This window comes from Brachyistius frenatus, unplaced genomic scaffold (assembly GCF_029030835.1).
Source record: "Brachyistius frenatus isolate BFR_SWC_R1_liver_20210118 unplaced genomic scaffold, ASM2903083v1 Contig_13, whole genome shotgun sequence".
Lineage (NCBI taxonomy): Eukaryota > Metazoa > Chordata > Actinopteri > Embiotocidae > Brachyistius > Brachyistius frenatus.
Window position 1 is genome coordinate 4,589,093 of NW_027210612.1, and position 13,852 is coordinate 4,602,944.

The 13,852-nt window shown below is 41.1% G+C and overlaps 1 protein-coding gene across 1 annotated transcript in view; it reads right to left on the reverse strand.

The window, feature by feature from the left end:
• fmn2a (formin 2a) overlaps nt 1-13,852 on the reverse strand; it is a 36,812-nt gene that overhangs the window by 11,114 nt on the left and 11,846 nt on the right. The window contains exons 6-11 of the mRNA XM_069692892.1: nt 9,168-9,255; nt 5,563-5,624; nt 1,769-1,860; nt 1,555-1,684; nt 1,321-1,467; nt 605-664 (exon numbers count right to left, since the gene is read on the reverse strand). Of these exons, the coding sequence (XP_069548993.1) occupies nt 605-664; nt 1,321-1,467; nt 1,555-1,684; nt 1,769-1,860; nt 5,563-5,624; nt 9,168-9,255 (579 nt within the window). The remainder of the gene's footprint in view (nt 1-604; nt 665-1,320; nt 1,468-1,554; nt 1,685-1,768; nt 1,861-5,562; nt 5,625-9,167; nt 9,256-13,852) is intronic.

Genomic DNA, 13,852 nt, shown 5'->3' on the forward strand with positions numbered 1-13,852 from the left:
ATGTCAAAGTCAATCTTCCTCAAGTAGAAAGGGCCTCTCCATATTGTACACACCAGGCAAGATTTAAATTAATGTCTTCAGAGACCTACAAGTACTTATCAGCAGTCCAAACATCCCAGAGAAGATCTGGCTGAAACTACAGCAGATAATGACCATTAAGCCCGGGGCACAAAGTACATGTCAATACTCTCCATCAGAGTTACTACAAGGCCATAATGAGTGCTACAGTCGTGTCATGCAGGTTGATTTTGGCAAGCCGCACTACTGAGTTCATCTCATCTGGAGAACCTAATTATTTACACTAGCCCTCCTTTGGATGCTGTGCCAATGAACAGACTGCAGGTTTGAATGAAGCCAGACCAAAGCAGAGTGAGAGCAGGAGATGAAGAGTGAAAGACAGAAAGAGAATTATAAGAGAGTGCCAGAAAAAGAGAGAGATTTGTTTCTGCTCTAAATGAGGAAAGGGAAAATAAATAATTTGATAAAGGATAAGCCATGGTATCCTCTGGCAAGAGAGGAGATGAAAAGAGAGCTCTGGAAGGATTTCTAAGCAAATCAGACTAAAACAGAAAAGTCATTCAAATAAACAGGAACCAAAACATACCTCATCAAAGTGCCTTAGATAGTAAGCAACAACGTAGGACAAAAGACTCTGGGAGTTATCCTGAAAGAGAGAGAAGGATCCAAATAAATAAACCAAAATCCCTTTATTTATTAATTTAATCATTTTGGAGCAGGACGTTTTAATTTGTGTGGGCCAAACAAGAATAGAGACAGCAGCCTTAGAAGTCGGGAATAAATCATGACATTGAAAGAGCGTTACAACAAAACACAACTGTGCGGGGTTGGCCGTCATAACTCAAGTTGGTGGAAAGTTTGATGTTCTTTATGGATACCTTACTCAGTCCGCCACCACAAAAACACAAACCACTGTGTCCTTATATGGCAGTGCCAGGGGCACAGGGAGGCCGTCGTGATATTGGATCAGAACTGTAAACAGAATGGTCTCTCCTCTAAATCTGCACAGCTATAGTCCTCATGTTTGGCATGTCCCGTTCAAATCCTGGACTCTGATGTCCAGCCTTGACCATAGATGGGACAATTTTAAAATTAGAACGTAAATATTTTGAGTCATCATGTTTCCCACCACTTATTTTATTGTATAATGTGAATTGAATAATACATCTCTAATTAGGCTTTTTTTTTTTTTTCTATTTATTTTACACACATTTATTCAGATACTTATAGTCCAATCCAGTTCCAGTTTGCTTGTAAGGTGACTGATGTTTGCTTATACTCTTGTAACGCACACATACTCACACTGCTTTTAACGTCCTTCAGTTTTGGCAGGATGTCCATGGTGAAGCCGTCAGCCTGCCCTCGAGACCGATTACCTCCATTCATGAAGTTGCCAAAAGCCAGCACCAGGCCGAGCACCTGCAATACGCAGTCACCAGTCTGCAGAGTCTGGTGTGTGTAAATGAGATGAAGGTATGAAGGTTAAAGGTGAGAGACAGGATTGAAACTGAAACGAGAGGAAGGCTAGACTCTCACCTTGCACACACTCTGGATGATTTCTATTTTGCGGAGGATTGAGGTGATACATTCATGGAAGGTGCACTGAAACAGGATGCAGAACACCCGCTCGGAGAAATTGGAGATTTGTGATAACTGGAAAAGAAACCTGGTGAATGAACATGATTAGTCAGATTAACGCATCTCTTTAAGACGTGATTAATTTCTTTCACAAAGTGGGTTTGGCTCTCACTGCTCTGGCTTGTCCAGTGGCTTGGCGTCCTCCTTGTCTTTGGCTGACTTCATGTGCTTTTTAATGTTATCCATCTCATCTCCTTGAGCTCTCTGTCAAATGAAAACAGAGATTAAGTTCAAATGGAAATGTGTTGTCCACAGGCTGGCGAAACCAAAAGGTACTTGGAGAGAAGAATTTCATAAAAATGTATAAGTATACGAACAATCAGAAAAAAAACGGTCTCACAGTTGACAAAATACACCGTCCTCATATTCTCATCGGGAAGATATCAAAAACCCTTGAATTATAAATCTCCAGTCTGCTCATAACATACTCGTAAATTGGTGTCATTCAGACATCTTTGTGGGTATGACAGGAGATTCAGTGTCACATTTAGTAAAATGTAAAGAAAAGAAAATGTACGAGGAGAATCATTTTCATTCAGGTGACAAACGTCGTTAAAACAAACAAATTGGACAATGACAGGATGGGCAACAGTATTGAGTGCCTTGAAGAAGAATTCATTTGAATGTTGCTTTTATCATTTAAATCTTTGAATCACACCCAACAAAACAACAAAAACACTGTCTGGAAAAATCATTTCTTGGAGGAGAAACCCGCGATCTTTGTTTAGAAAATTGGAAATTGACACATCGACAAATCCATGACAACTGACAAACTATGATGAGGTTCATTTGATGTGATGAAAATCTGCAGAGAAGTTGCTAAATAGAACTCGAGGTGGGTTTGTTTTTTCAGCGTAGTCCTCTTAATTCTTGATGTCGATAAACTTCATAGCAATCATAAAAGAATTCTCAAATTATGTTTTGTACATAAACTCAACCTTATGCCAGCCTATACAGCAACACGTCTCACAAATGCTAAAAAGCCGCCTTCAGCAAGAATACATTCCTGACCATTATCCTGCTGCCAGGCTCTGGACCACAGTTTTATACAAGGTGGTTTTAAAAAAGCAAGCCAGAAATGCCCCTTCGTTTCACAAGAGGCAAAGACAATAGATGTTAATGTGCCTGACTCAGACAGGCAAAACAATGAAACCATTCCTAGGAAGAAAATGTAAACTTTCTCTCAGTCCCTCCAGAGCCCGTAGACCCCCAGACTCTTGAGTCTCAGCACTCTTCCTCGGTTTCCCCGCCACCCTTCTCTCTGGGGTTTGGCCTCGGCATGGATCCTTGGAAAACATCAAACACCGGCATCAAACGCACTGAGGGCCCGATTAGTATTCTACACACCGCTGCCTTCTGTCGACGGGGGCATGCTCTCCTTCTCCTTCTCTCGAGATGTTTTCAAGTGTAAATATATTTAACGCAAAGCAGATCCTTTTCAAAGGGCAGCAGCGGAGCCCAGCAGTGTTTGGTGTAATTGGGGACAAGTAGGCATTAGCGTGTGATCTTTGAATTGCTAGGGCATGTTGCAGCGGTTGTTAGCATGAGAAATACAGTCCCATGTGGAATATCAAATGCTAAGGAAAGTAGGATGATATTTGTGATGCCAGATTTCGAGTGGTCGCCAAGTGGTATTCATTAGCCAGGTTTCTAGAACGGGACTAAACAGAGCCAGACAGGGCTTAATCACTATTTATGTCACTCAATTTTCAATGAAACAACATTTATGAGATTCTTGGTGCATTGAGCTGCCAAAGAATAGACCCCGAATGACAACTTGCATCGCGTAATAAACGCGCAAAAATATATCTGGACTTTTCAAAGCCTTTCCGTCTATGAGGCGATCATTTGTAGTGTAAAGGTTCGTAGGAGGGTCCAACTGACCTCTGTGACATTTAGCTACTGCCAGCTGAAAGGAGCCTGAGCTTCAGACAACCGGTCTGGGGCTCAGATTATGGCTTGACATTAGAGGTGGAGGGAGCTGCGTCCCACTATCACTGTGACCCCCTTTTAATGGTGGTGGCTTATTGTTCAAAGAACAGGAGTGGCTATAATCCGGAGCTCATAGACTGAGCGACTCTGTCCCTGCCTCTGTGCGTTTGTGTCTCTCGTGTGCGCACTGTACAGTGTGTGCACATTTCGTGCGGTTCAACATGTTTGTTTGCGAGCGTGTTTGTGCGAGTGAGAGAAAAAGGGAGTGAGGCAGAGAGCAGTGTGTGATCCAGATCCTAGCACAGTGAGTGAGGGTGTAACCATTAGAAGCCCCTCACATTCCTCAAGACAGGCTGACTGTGCTGCCAACTGTGGTTTAGGGGGCTGGAGACCCACAGACAGGATGGAGTCTCGCAATACAAAAGAGAAACAATTTGGCTCCTCAACTCAATAACATAGCCCTAGGCCATAAGGGGAGGAAGGAGAGGGAGAGGGGCTTGAAGTCTCGGGGTGAGTAGAGAGGTTAGAAGACTTTTGATCCTAAGTTATGACACATTGGTTCATAACTACAGCTCGTCTCAAGCCAGTCTCATTCCCATGATCAACATTATTAATATGCCTCCGGCAGCCAAAGGTCTAGGCCTCTCCTGTGTAGTTGTGCCAAAAAGCAATTCACAGGATTTTCACAGCATCTTAAAACTGTATCACAGTTGAAATGTGGAAAACACGCTCATTTTTATGTTCCATAATTTACTGACCTGACTTCGAAAGGGTCCTGAACCACTTCCACTGGGCGGTCACTCGAGGTTGATGAATATGTATCTACTGTATACAAGACGACTTTCATTGCCAAAATGGAGATATATCGGAAAGTACTGATGACAGCTCCGTAATTCTTTGCTAATATTATACGACACAACCTGGTCATCTCGCTTGGCAAAGCTCAGCGTAGTCTCCTCTTTCTTAAAACCACATCCGCACTTTCAAGAGGAGCTGTGCGACACAAATGCTGGAGTTTCTCAGCTATCATCTCTGTTGCACAGCGGCATTACAAAAGTCAATGTCCAGTGTGTAAAAAACGTTGGTTCCCTTCCAGGCCAGCAGACAGACCTACACATGACTGACTCTGTAGCCAAACGGCACACATACGAGTCGAGTTTGCGGCTCGCCTGTTTGTTTTCGTATCTAATACACGCTTCCTTAGTTCATCTTGTCAAGTGGAACATGGTGGAACTCCACATAGAGAAATATGTACACTGTGAAGTGGCATCTCTGATTGACAGTGCAAATGTCACTTTATATTACAGACACACCAAAGTGGTTAAAAAGTGCATTTTTCCCACCTAAACTTTATACAAAATTTCAGCATTCGATACTTGTAGCACAGTATGGATAACATTTGGTATTTTGTGGTTTACCTTCAATCAAGTTCCAAATACAACAACACAAACATCTGATGAATACTATTTTGTTGATATTGCTGCATGTTGTATCTTCTTGGGTTTCATTTCATAATAAAATGATTGTCTGTTATTCATATATGGCATGAAATGTGTAACCATAAATCATTCTATTTGTCACAAGCAAACTGTTCCAAAACAATACTTTTACTGCAAACCACAGAGGAACAGAAAAAAAAAAAAGACAGGTTTTCCCAGACCGAGTGCTGCAGTCAAGATCAGCCCGAGCTGTCAGTAGTGTTACTTTGTATAATTATACTGGGTTTGTTGCTCAACACTGTGTATTTATGTAATTCTGCATTGGCAGGGAAATGTACAAATCTATTCCAGTTTGGGATATTGTCTTTTCGCTCCTCTATTGATTTTACTGAAACCACTGCCTTTGATCATCCCCACTTCAAAGTAAAAAAAAAACAACCAACTGCAAAGTTCAAATTAATTTTTTTTTTACGATATCACTATTGTAACCGTAAACACATAGCTCTAATTCCAAGTAGCATGGTGTAATACTCACATTTTCATAAAGGGCTTGCAGAGTCTCCAGATCAACAACAGTGTTGTCCATATTTAGGACGGCTGTGGATGTTAGAAGAGGGCGACATGGTTAATGTTAAAGTTAACACTAAAGCATGTCATGACATTGCTTTACCTTCAAGGAACACCTTTAACAAGTCAGAAATCAAACCAGCACAAACAGACCTCCACTTTCATAACCTCCACATTACAACATTCTTCTTTGGCTGAGACGCCAACCACAAACGGTGGAAGAACACCTTTTTAAATCTGAGTTTCCTGCCTCGCTGGGGCCGAAGGTGGCACGAAATAAAGGCAAAAAAATATATATATCTCCCGGGCCCACATGAAGTGTCATGTGCCGTATGCTGCGAGTTACATATTTATCAGCTCTCATCGCCATAGAATTCAAGGGGCCACAAACTAAAACATAAATACGGAGGTCTTAGAAATCTGTCAAAGGTACAAAGATCTGTGTTTGAACTCCTGTGTTTGAATTCCTGGTGTCGCCTTTTTGTCTCGGCGCGAGGACCTGGCGCCTGCGAGCATTAATCCTTTGAAAGTAAATGTTTAAAGACAAACAGAGCCTGGGGGTCTGTGGTGTTGAGGCTGAGGTGTTGCAGTACGCACAATCACGCAGTGAAGCACTCGACACCTATACATGTATTTCACCATGCTGTAGGTGTCCAAATTACTCACATCGTTTTGATCTGTTGATTTGCTGTGTGGAGAAAAGCTTGTGTCTGAGAGGAGGAAGAAACTGGGAGTAATGCACTTAATGCGCTTGGGCAGTGAATGTGACCTACATTTTTTACAATGTAAACTTAGGAAACCAGAATGAAGAAGATTCATGACAAATACAAAATTAGAAAAAGGACAGGCATGTGGAAAAAAGCCTCAAGTGATTTCTGTACTTGTGCAGCCACTCCTGATGTTTTATCTTTGTTATTCCTCTTTTATGTAATTATTGCATTTTTAAGCTCCTCACTTTTGTGCCACAAGTGCAAATCCAATCCTTCTTTCCCAGCTCTTTTACGGTCACTCTCTGACCTCTTTGCACACTCTCCTCTTCCAAGGCCACCACAGAAATAACTTCCTTCTCCTTGACTCTCCCTTTCTCTGCTTCTCCCGCTCTCTTCTTTTACCATTTGGTTTTCATTACTATCCGAACCAGAGTCTCGCTGTCTGGTTTGATTGGAGACTGGGTTTTAAAAGACATGGGAGAAATCCGTATCATCGCTGTGACACGGACCTCTTATGACCAAAAGCCAGGCCCGTAGTCTATCCCGACTACCACATTCAACCCCAGCATGGCGCCGGCAACCACCATCTAATATGCTGACTGGCGCTCCAAAGCCTCACAGGAAGCAGACACGGCACGGAAGTATCCTATGAAACATGCAGAGTGTCGGCCAAGTCTGAGAACAAACAACAACAGCTGTGAGGAGAAGAAAAATGTGTTGACTTCTCACTGAGCAATCGGGCCGTCACAAAACCAACACACTCTAGATCGATGACTCACAAGATGTTTTTCTTTTTAAGTCAGAGATATCCAAGTGATGAAGGCTTTGCTAGTCACTGTCTTCATCACGGAATCAAGAGGAAATACAACTGATTCATAACATTTGACGGGACGATCAAACATTTTTAATGGCCGCATCTCTCTCTCTTTTGTAAACAGATAGTACCTTTGATTTTAACCTCTAATGGCACAAGGGAACATGAGATCATTTCAGGAAAGGGAAAGCAATGGAAGTCGTAATATATAGTCTTTTGGGTTTTGTTTATGTGAAATTGTATTTATTAAGGCTATAATTAATCATGCCTAACAATAATTCAATTACAATGAATGACAAAGTAATTAAAAAATCCCTTTCTTGGGATGCTTTGTTTGTCAGCATGCGTGTGACTGTTTTGGGGGAATAAGCTCATGATATTGAGAAGTAGTTCACCAAACCACAGAGATATATTCTCTCTGATCTTCACTCTTTGTGATATAGTGAAGCCTCCAATCAGTGCTAATTATGTACTATAGCAAAACTGTCCTAACATGGGAGATGAATGACAGCGCTGATGAGAGTGGCCCTCACTTGCCCTCCCAGTCTGACCTGAGATGGATGCACCAAAGATGGACGTTGAGACCAGGAACATGGAAAAGTGAACGTTTCATCCCACAGGGTGCTTTGAATACACTGCGGATGAAACCGGTTCCTGTGGCACACATTTATTTCGATCTAACCGACCCAGCAGTCACGTGCGTTGAGATTAAGGTTTGAAGCCGCAATAGACGCTCAACTGAAGGAGGATTGAAAAGGACGGGGAGATGAGGAAGAGTGTTTAGACACATTGATGAGCGAACACTGGAGAGCAATCAGAGAGTAACAAAAACAGGAAGACGGTCTGTTTCCATCAACGTCTCCGGAATGACTTCACTTCGACAAAGCCGCTCAGACAGGATGGTGACAAGTCATCAGAGAACGAAGGAGAGCCCCAGAGAAACATAATATAGCCGTTAGATGGGGAGAGATTATGCAAAATGAGAGCAAAAGGAAAACAACACAGGGGAGGAAAGTGACAAAGGGAAAGCATTTCAGATGCCTGTCATCATTATGACTGATAAAAGCTAACTACCACAGGGACCTCTGGCAATGACCTCAGCCCAAGAATCGTACTCACTTCTCAGAGGACAAAGAACGAGCTGTTTTTTTTACAAATCACACAATACAGTGGCGTTCATTTACAGTCAGCGTGCAGAAATTATTTTTGGAGATGTAGCGGATAGGATTCATTGTATATTTGTGTGCTTTTGATTAGTATTTACAGTAAGCTAGTGCACACGATAGACACCTGGAAAGGACTATCTATTCTCTACAAAAGGAGGGAGAAACCACCCTTGTGGCAGAGACCTCTCAGGCTGCGCTCAGATACCGTGGTGTTCTGTGCTCAATGCCAACATTAGCATTCAACAGTATTAACACTACTATTTACCATGTACAACACATTATCTGGGTGTATTAGTTTACTAACAATAGCTAAATAACACTAAACACAAGGCGCAGCTGAGGCTAATGGGAATTAGTTTTGCTGTTATTTATTTATTTTTTTTTAAATCAAATTTTGGAGTAAGTACAAAATTCAGTTTGATAATGGCGCTAGATAAAAAGTCAGTGGAGGTCCAAAATTATTCAAGCTCAGCCTGAGAGGAATATAAACATCTGTACCAACCCAAGGGCAAGTGTGGCTTGTAAAAACATAAATGAAATGTATTATATTTGATGCAACATAAAAAGCCTTTCAGGCATATGAAATACATGCGTATTGCACTGACTGACAACTAATGAATCATATCAGAAAATGTTGTAAACTAGATGTATTCATATACCTCATAATTGTGCAGCACTTTTCATCCTGTGCTGCACCAATCCATTTGCCACTTACTTCATGCTGAGAATAATAATACCGTTATCAGAACCACCAACAGAACGAAGGCCAAAGCAGCTACATATTGTACTGACACAGTAAACTGCTTCCACAACTGTGCCATTTCACAGTCACCTGCGTCACAGCATTTTCAAAGAGTACTGTTGACTGCATGATAACACTTACCGTTCTGGATGTCTTTCATATCCAGATGAATGCTGGACATCAGGATACCTACAGCCTGCGAACGCTTGTTGTTCAGGAGTTTCACCACCTAAAGGATGATGATGATGATGATACGAAGAGATGCAGGGTTATACAAGGCCAGAGAAAACGAGATGTTGACACTTCATAAATCATTGACATGCACACAAACAGACACAGACAAAACATGCAATATTCAACTGGAAACAAAAGGATCATCAGTCCCCTTTGTTTGTTTTCTTCTGTGGGAGAAAAACTTCTGATTATTCACCAGCAAATATTAGGGAAATTGCAATGCTGTCAAGCGGAATTATGGTGATTTGTATTTTTTCCTTTTCATCTAATTTCCCATGACCATCGTCTTTCAGTCAAGTGATTAATAACTTAAAGATCATTGAGAAAAAAAAGAGGCTTATTTTCTATGCTTGGAATGATCTGATGAATTTCACGTCCTGCAACTGATTAAACTTAAAAGAACCATGCAGAGTTTTTGTTTAAATTACAGTTTATGTCAATATAATCACAAATCCTCAAAACAATTGGAACCAAAGATTAAAACTGCTCAAAAAGCTGCAACATTAGCAAAAGTGAACCGAATAATAATAGCGTTAACTCGTCAAACAGCCAGGAGTTGAATATCAAGCCAGTGTTGTTATTATGCATGAAAAACTGCAGCCGAGAGGATCATTATGGACCACAGCTCGCCTGAGTAAAGCAGGAGTGTGCGCTGGGCTGCAAAGTGGGGAAGGGACAGGACAGGAAACCCGTTGCCTACTGTGATCCAGACAGAACGCTTCCATCTAAACCAGATCACACAGACCACAGACCTCTTAAACACACAGGAAGTTATATCACCAGGCCCCAACTCTCTGTTTTCCCGGCTCAACCACAGCTCGAAGGGACAAACCAGTAGAGATAGCCAGTGGGGTAACTGCTTAATGGCAGTGAAAGAATAGGTCATTAGTCTTTTTTTTTTTTTTTTTTTAAATCAGCTGAATTTCAGGTACTTTAGACAGAGTTTCCAATTCTTTACATAAACCTAAAACAAAAATCCCCTTCAAGTGTTTCTGTAGTATTTTGTAATGAGGCACAGCTGGATCCATGAACAACTACAGTTATTTAAATGATTTTCATGACTAACATTTTCAACCAAACAACCCTGAAAAATTAATCTAATAAAATGTTTTTCAACAATCTCATGGGAGCCATGTGTCTAAGTCAAAATCCTTTAAGTCACGTTAATTATATGTTGATCGTTTGATCTATTTATCATTTCAGGGTTGGCCGATATGGACCTTCATCAGGCCCATACAGCTCTAAATCACACGTGAAACAATTCAGCGAGGTACAACTTGTTCTCTCACAAGGAGCTGAAAGAGAAATGAAAATAAAACAGCATACAAGTTTTGAGTTAAAAAGTAACGGTTGATTATCATCTGATCTCTTTGTCATTTACTAAACCATTTGATTAACCACCGAGTTGAACTAAAACTAATAATAGTTGTCCTACAGTTCAATGCTATAAACACACGTTACTGCATATTCATCGGTTACAAACAATTTAGCTTTTAATGGAACGGTTTGATGCACCAGACTTTTAAATCTATTCTAAATAGGCCCATCTTATCACCTGACAGTCTGAGCCGAGCTGATCTGTGGAGGTGTAGGGAGCAGCCGACAGACAGTTTTGTACATCATTGATTGATCACCAGTCTGCACACAAGCCAGATGTTACCCCAGTAATACTGCTATTTTACTTTTGACCAGTCGTGATGTGTTTAGACCCAGCACTCAGGTTTGGTACTTTAAGTGAGAAAGAATAATAAGAACAATATCATGTCGCTGAAATGAAGGCAGACAGAGATGGACAAAGACCCAGGGTGAAATGAAAGGGACAGGTGCATGCCACTAATGTTGTCTGGGCCCCTGTAACACCATGGTCAGCAAATGGAGCTGGTATCTTAAAAACGTCACACACACTCTTCTCTGACTTGAAGTGAGTCAACTTCCAAAGTTATCATCATCATCATCCATGATTTCCTTCACGAACTTAAACACCCAATATAACTTCAGAACTGCCCAAGAATGATCTAATTTTAAAGTTTTTTTCTATGATCTGTTTAAGTGACTGCTGGGGACAGTACAAGCACAAATACGTGTACACTTGTAATGGATTCATAAATCGAATTTAAAAATTAAAAAAAAAAAAGAAAAAAAGATTAATATAGGCTGACCCCACTGTGTCCATGGCAACATTGTATTTCACAATAATAAACAATATAGTGCAAAAATGGAAGTGAGATAAGACTAACACTACCAAAAATAGGTTATTGTGATATCCCACCTAGTTTTGAAGTCAATCCTGTTCTCATAGGGAACTTGCACATCTTGACATTTATATTGCACGTACATGAAGACTATTCGAGTGATGTGGGAAACATCCTGTATCCAGTAAACATTTCAAATCAAATATGTTTGCAAACTTTTTAATGAGCGATGTGAATATAATTTGGGGAATTTCTAACCAGTTAATTTTTTTTTTTAATGGAAAACCCATATCAGACGCAAATTATTATTCAGAGCTGAGTATTTTTTTACATTTTACTGAACAAGCCTTGAGAGGGTCTGTGAGTAATTTGTCAGTGCAAGGATGCAGAGGATTTGCAGCTTACCTTTATCTTATCTGATCCGAAACTAATTAAGTTTAGGGGTTATGGACTGTTGGTCAGACAAACAAAAGGTGTTTTTCACTATTTTCTGACATTTCACAAACAAAACGAAGGGACAATAATAATGAAAATAATGGTTAGGTGCAGAAAGCTATGGTCATTCATACATCTTCCTTTAACCTTGACTGAAAAGAAATGTCTTTTCTTGTGGGATGGAAAACTGAGCCTTGAGGAGATGCAATGTGCTGCCAATGATCATCTTCAGCTTTGAACAGTTGTAAATCACATACTGTAATCCAGAAGCATATTCCCTTTGTCTCTGCACCTCCATATAAAAAGCGCAGCAGGAAACCAGCTAGCCTTCTGCAGACAGATGGAAGAGTTAACACTTGACTCAGGGTTATGGCAGTATTTCTTCACATCTCATACTCATGTCAGCACAGGCAATTAAACCGGCCAAGTACTGACGTCAAAGATGCTCTCTAGTGGTGGCCCTGAGGAGGATGCTTGTCCCTTTTCATTAGCGAAGCGATTGAAATCACGGAACACGAGAATGGGAATAGCTGCAACTAGTAGGAAATGTGATCGATCGTCTTGAGGTCCGGGGCGATTCGTCATGAACTGGAAATGCCAACGGTCAACTTAAAATTGGGGTCAGTCACAGTTCTGGTTATGTTTTTATTTTACTGTTATTGACCTCAATATCCTCAGCAGAATAAATGTGCTGGAGAACATCCATAGCAATATCATATCGTGCAGTGATGACCGAGGCAATTTAACCCGCACCCAACTCAATTAGTCTCTTGTCTCTAAAATCATTTTTGCAAACAAGCCTCAACATGAGCGGCTCTAAGATGTGGTAGTAAACTCCTTCAGAGCTCCATCAATCAGAGCATCACATCAGGAAAGTCTGTTTTAATAAAGAGGAAACTCATTCTGCCTGTTGTGTCATTTTATCAAAGAAGCAGCTCTACATCTGAGCTTGTGGGTGTGGAACTGACAGCAGTTCTGTTTGATTGACAGGCGTGGCATAGTGTCCTTGGGTTTAAAATCAGATCAAGGGAAATCCACTGTTTACTCCAACCCTGCTCATCCAAATATGGTCATTTCTTCCTCTAAATCGGTCCAAACTAGCAAGATGGCGACGGCCTAAATCCGAACTCGTGGCCTCATAATGGCAGTTCACAAACAAATGGGTGGCGTTACCGTGTGTTTCCGCTTGGATTTAACATTTAAAAAAAAACCAAGCTTGTAACATAAAAAAAAATAAAAAAGTTAAAGATTAAACAGTCATGAGCAATAAAACATGATGGATTGTCCATCAACTATTCCACAACTGGAATGAACCATGTGGCAAAAACTGGAATCTGTTTGGAGAGGTTTTCATACTTTGGTGTTATTTTTCAATCCATCACTTCCCATAAACTCCGAAGATTTCCCACCAATGCCGGTGCCTGGGACCAACATTTCATCTCAACGAACACTGTTGGCCGATTCTACTGGGTCTCAATTAGACGGGTGAAACGGTCTTCCCTGGCGCAACATTATTTGTGATTTAGACTTATAATTTCGGCGAACAGTATTATAGCATAAAAATCCTGCCGAGAAGAGCTTTAAATTGTAGATCAAATGTTTGACTTGCAGATTGATGGAGTGACATAAAGGGCAGTGGGGAGGGAAACAGACTATTAAAGTAAGTCATACAGAAAGCACAATGGGAGGAACCACATTATGAAATACAACTCCCAGGCTCCTCACTCCCTCCCTTTTTTCCCCCTTCTCCGCTTCCCACTCCTTCCCTGTCTCTCTCGCTCTCTCTCTCTCTCTCTCTCTCTCAGCAGTCATCACCGCTGTGAGGTTTCCTCACCGCACGCGAGACATTGGCTCTGTGCCACTGGGTGATCACAGGGGAGTCGGGTGGGAGCCAGAGCTCACACCACATAATAACTGTCTGGCTGTAGCAGTTCCTCCTGCCACTCAAAGCGACTCGGAGAGCGA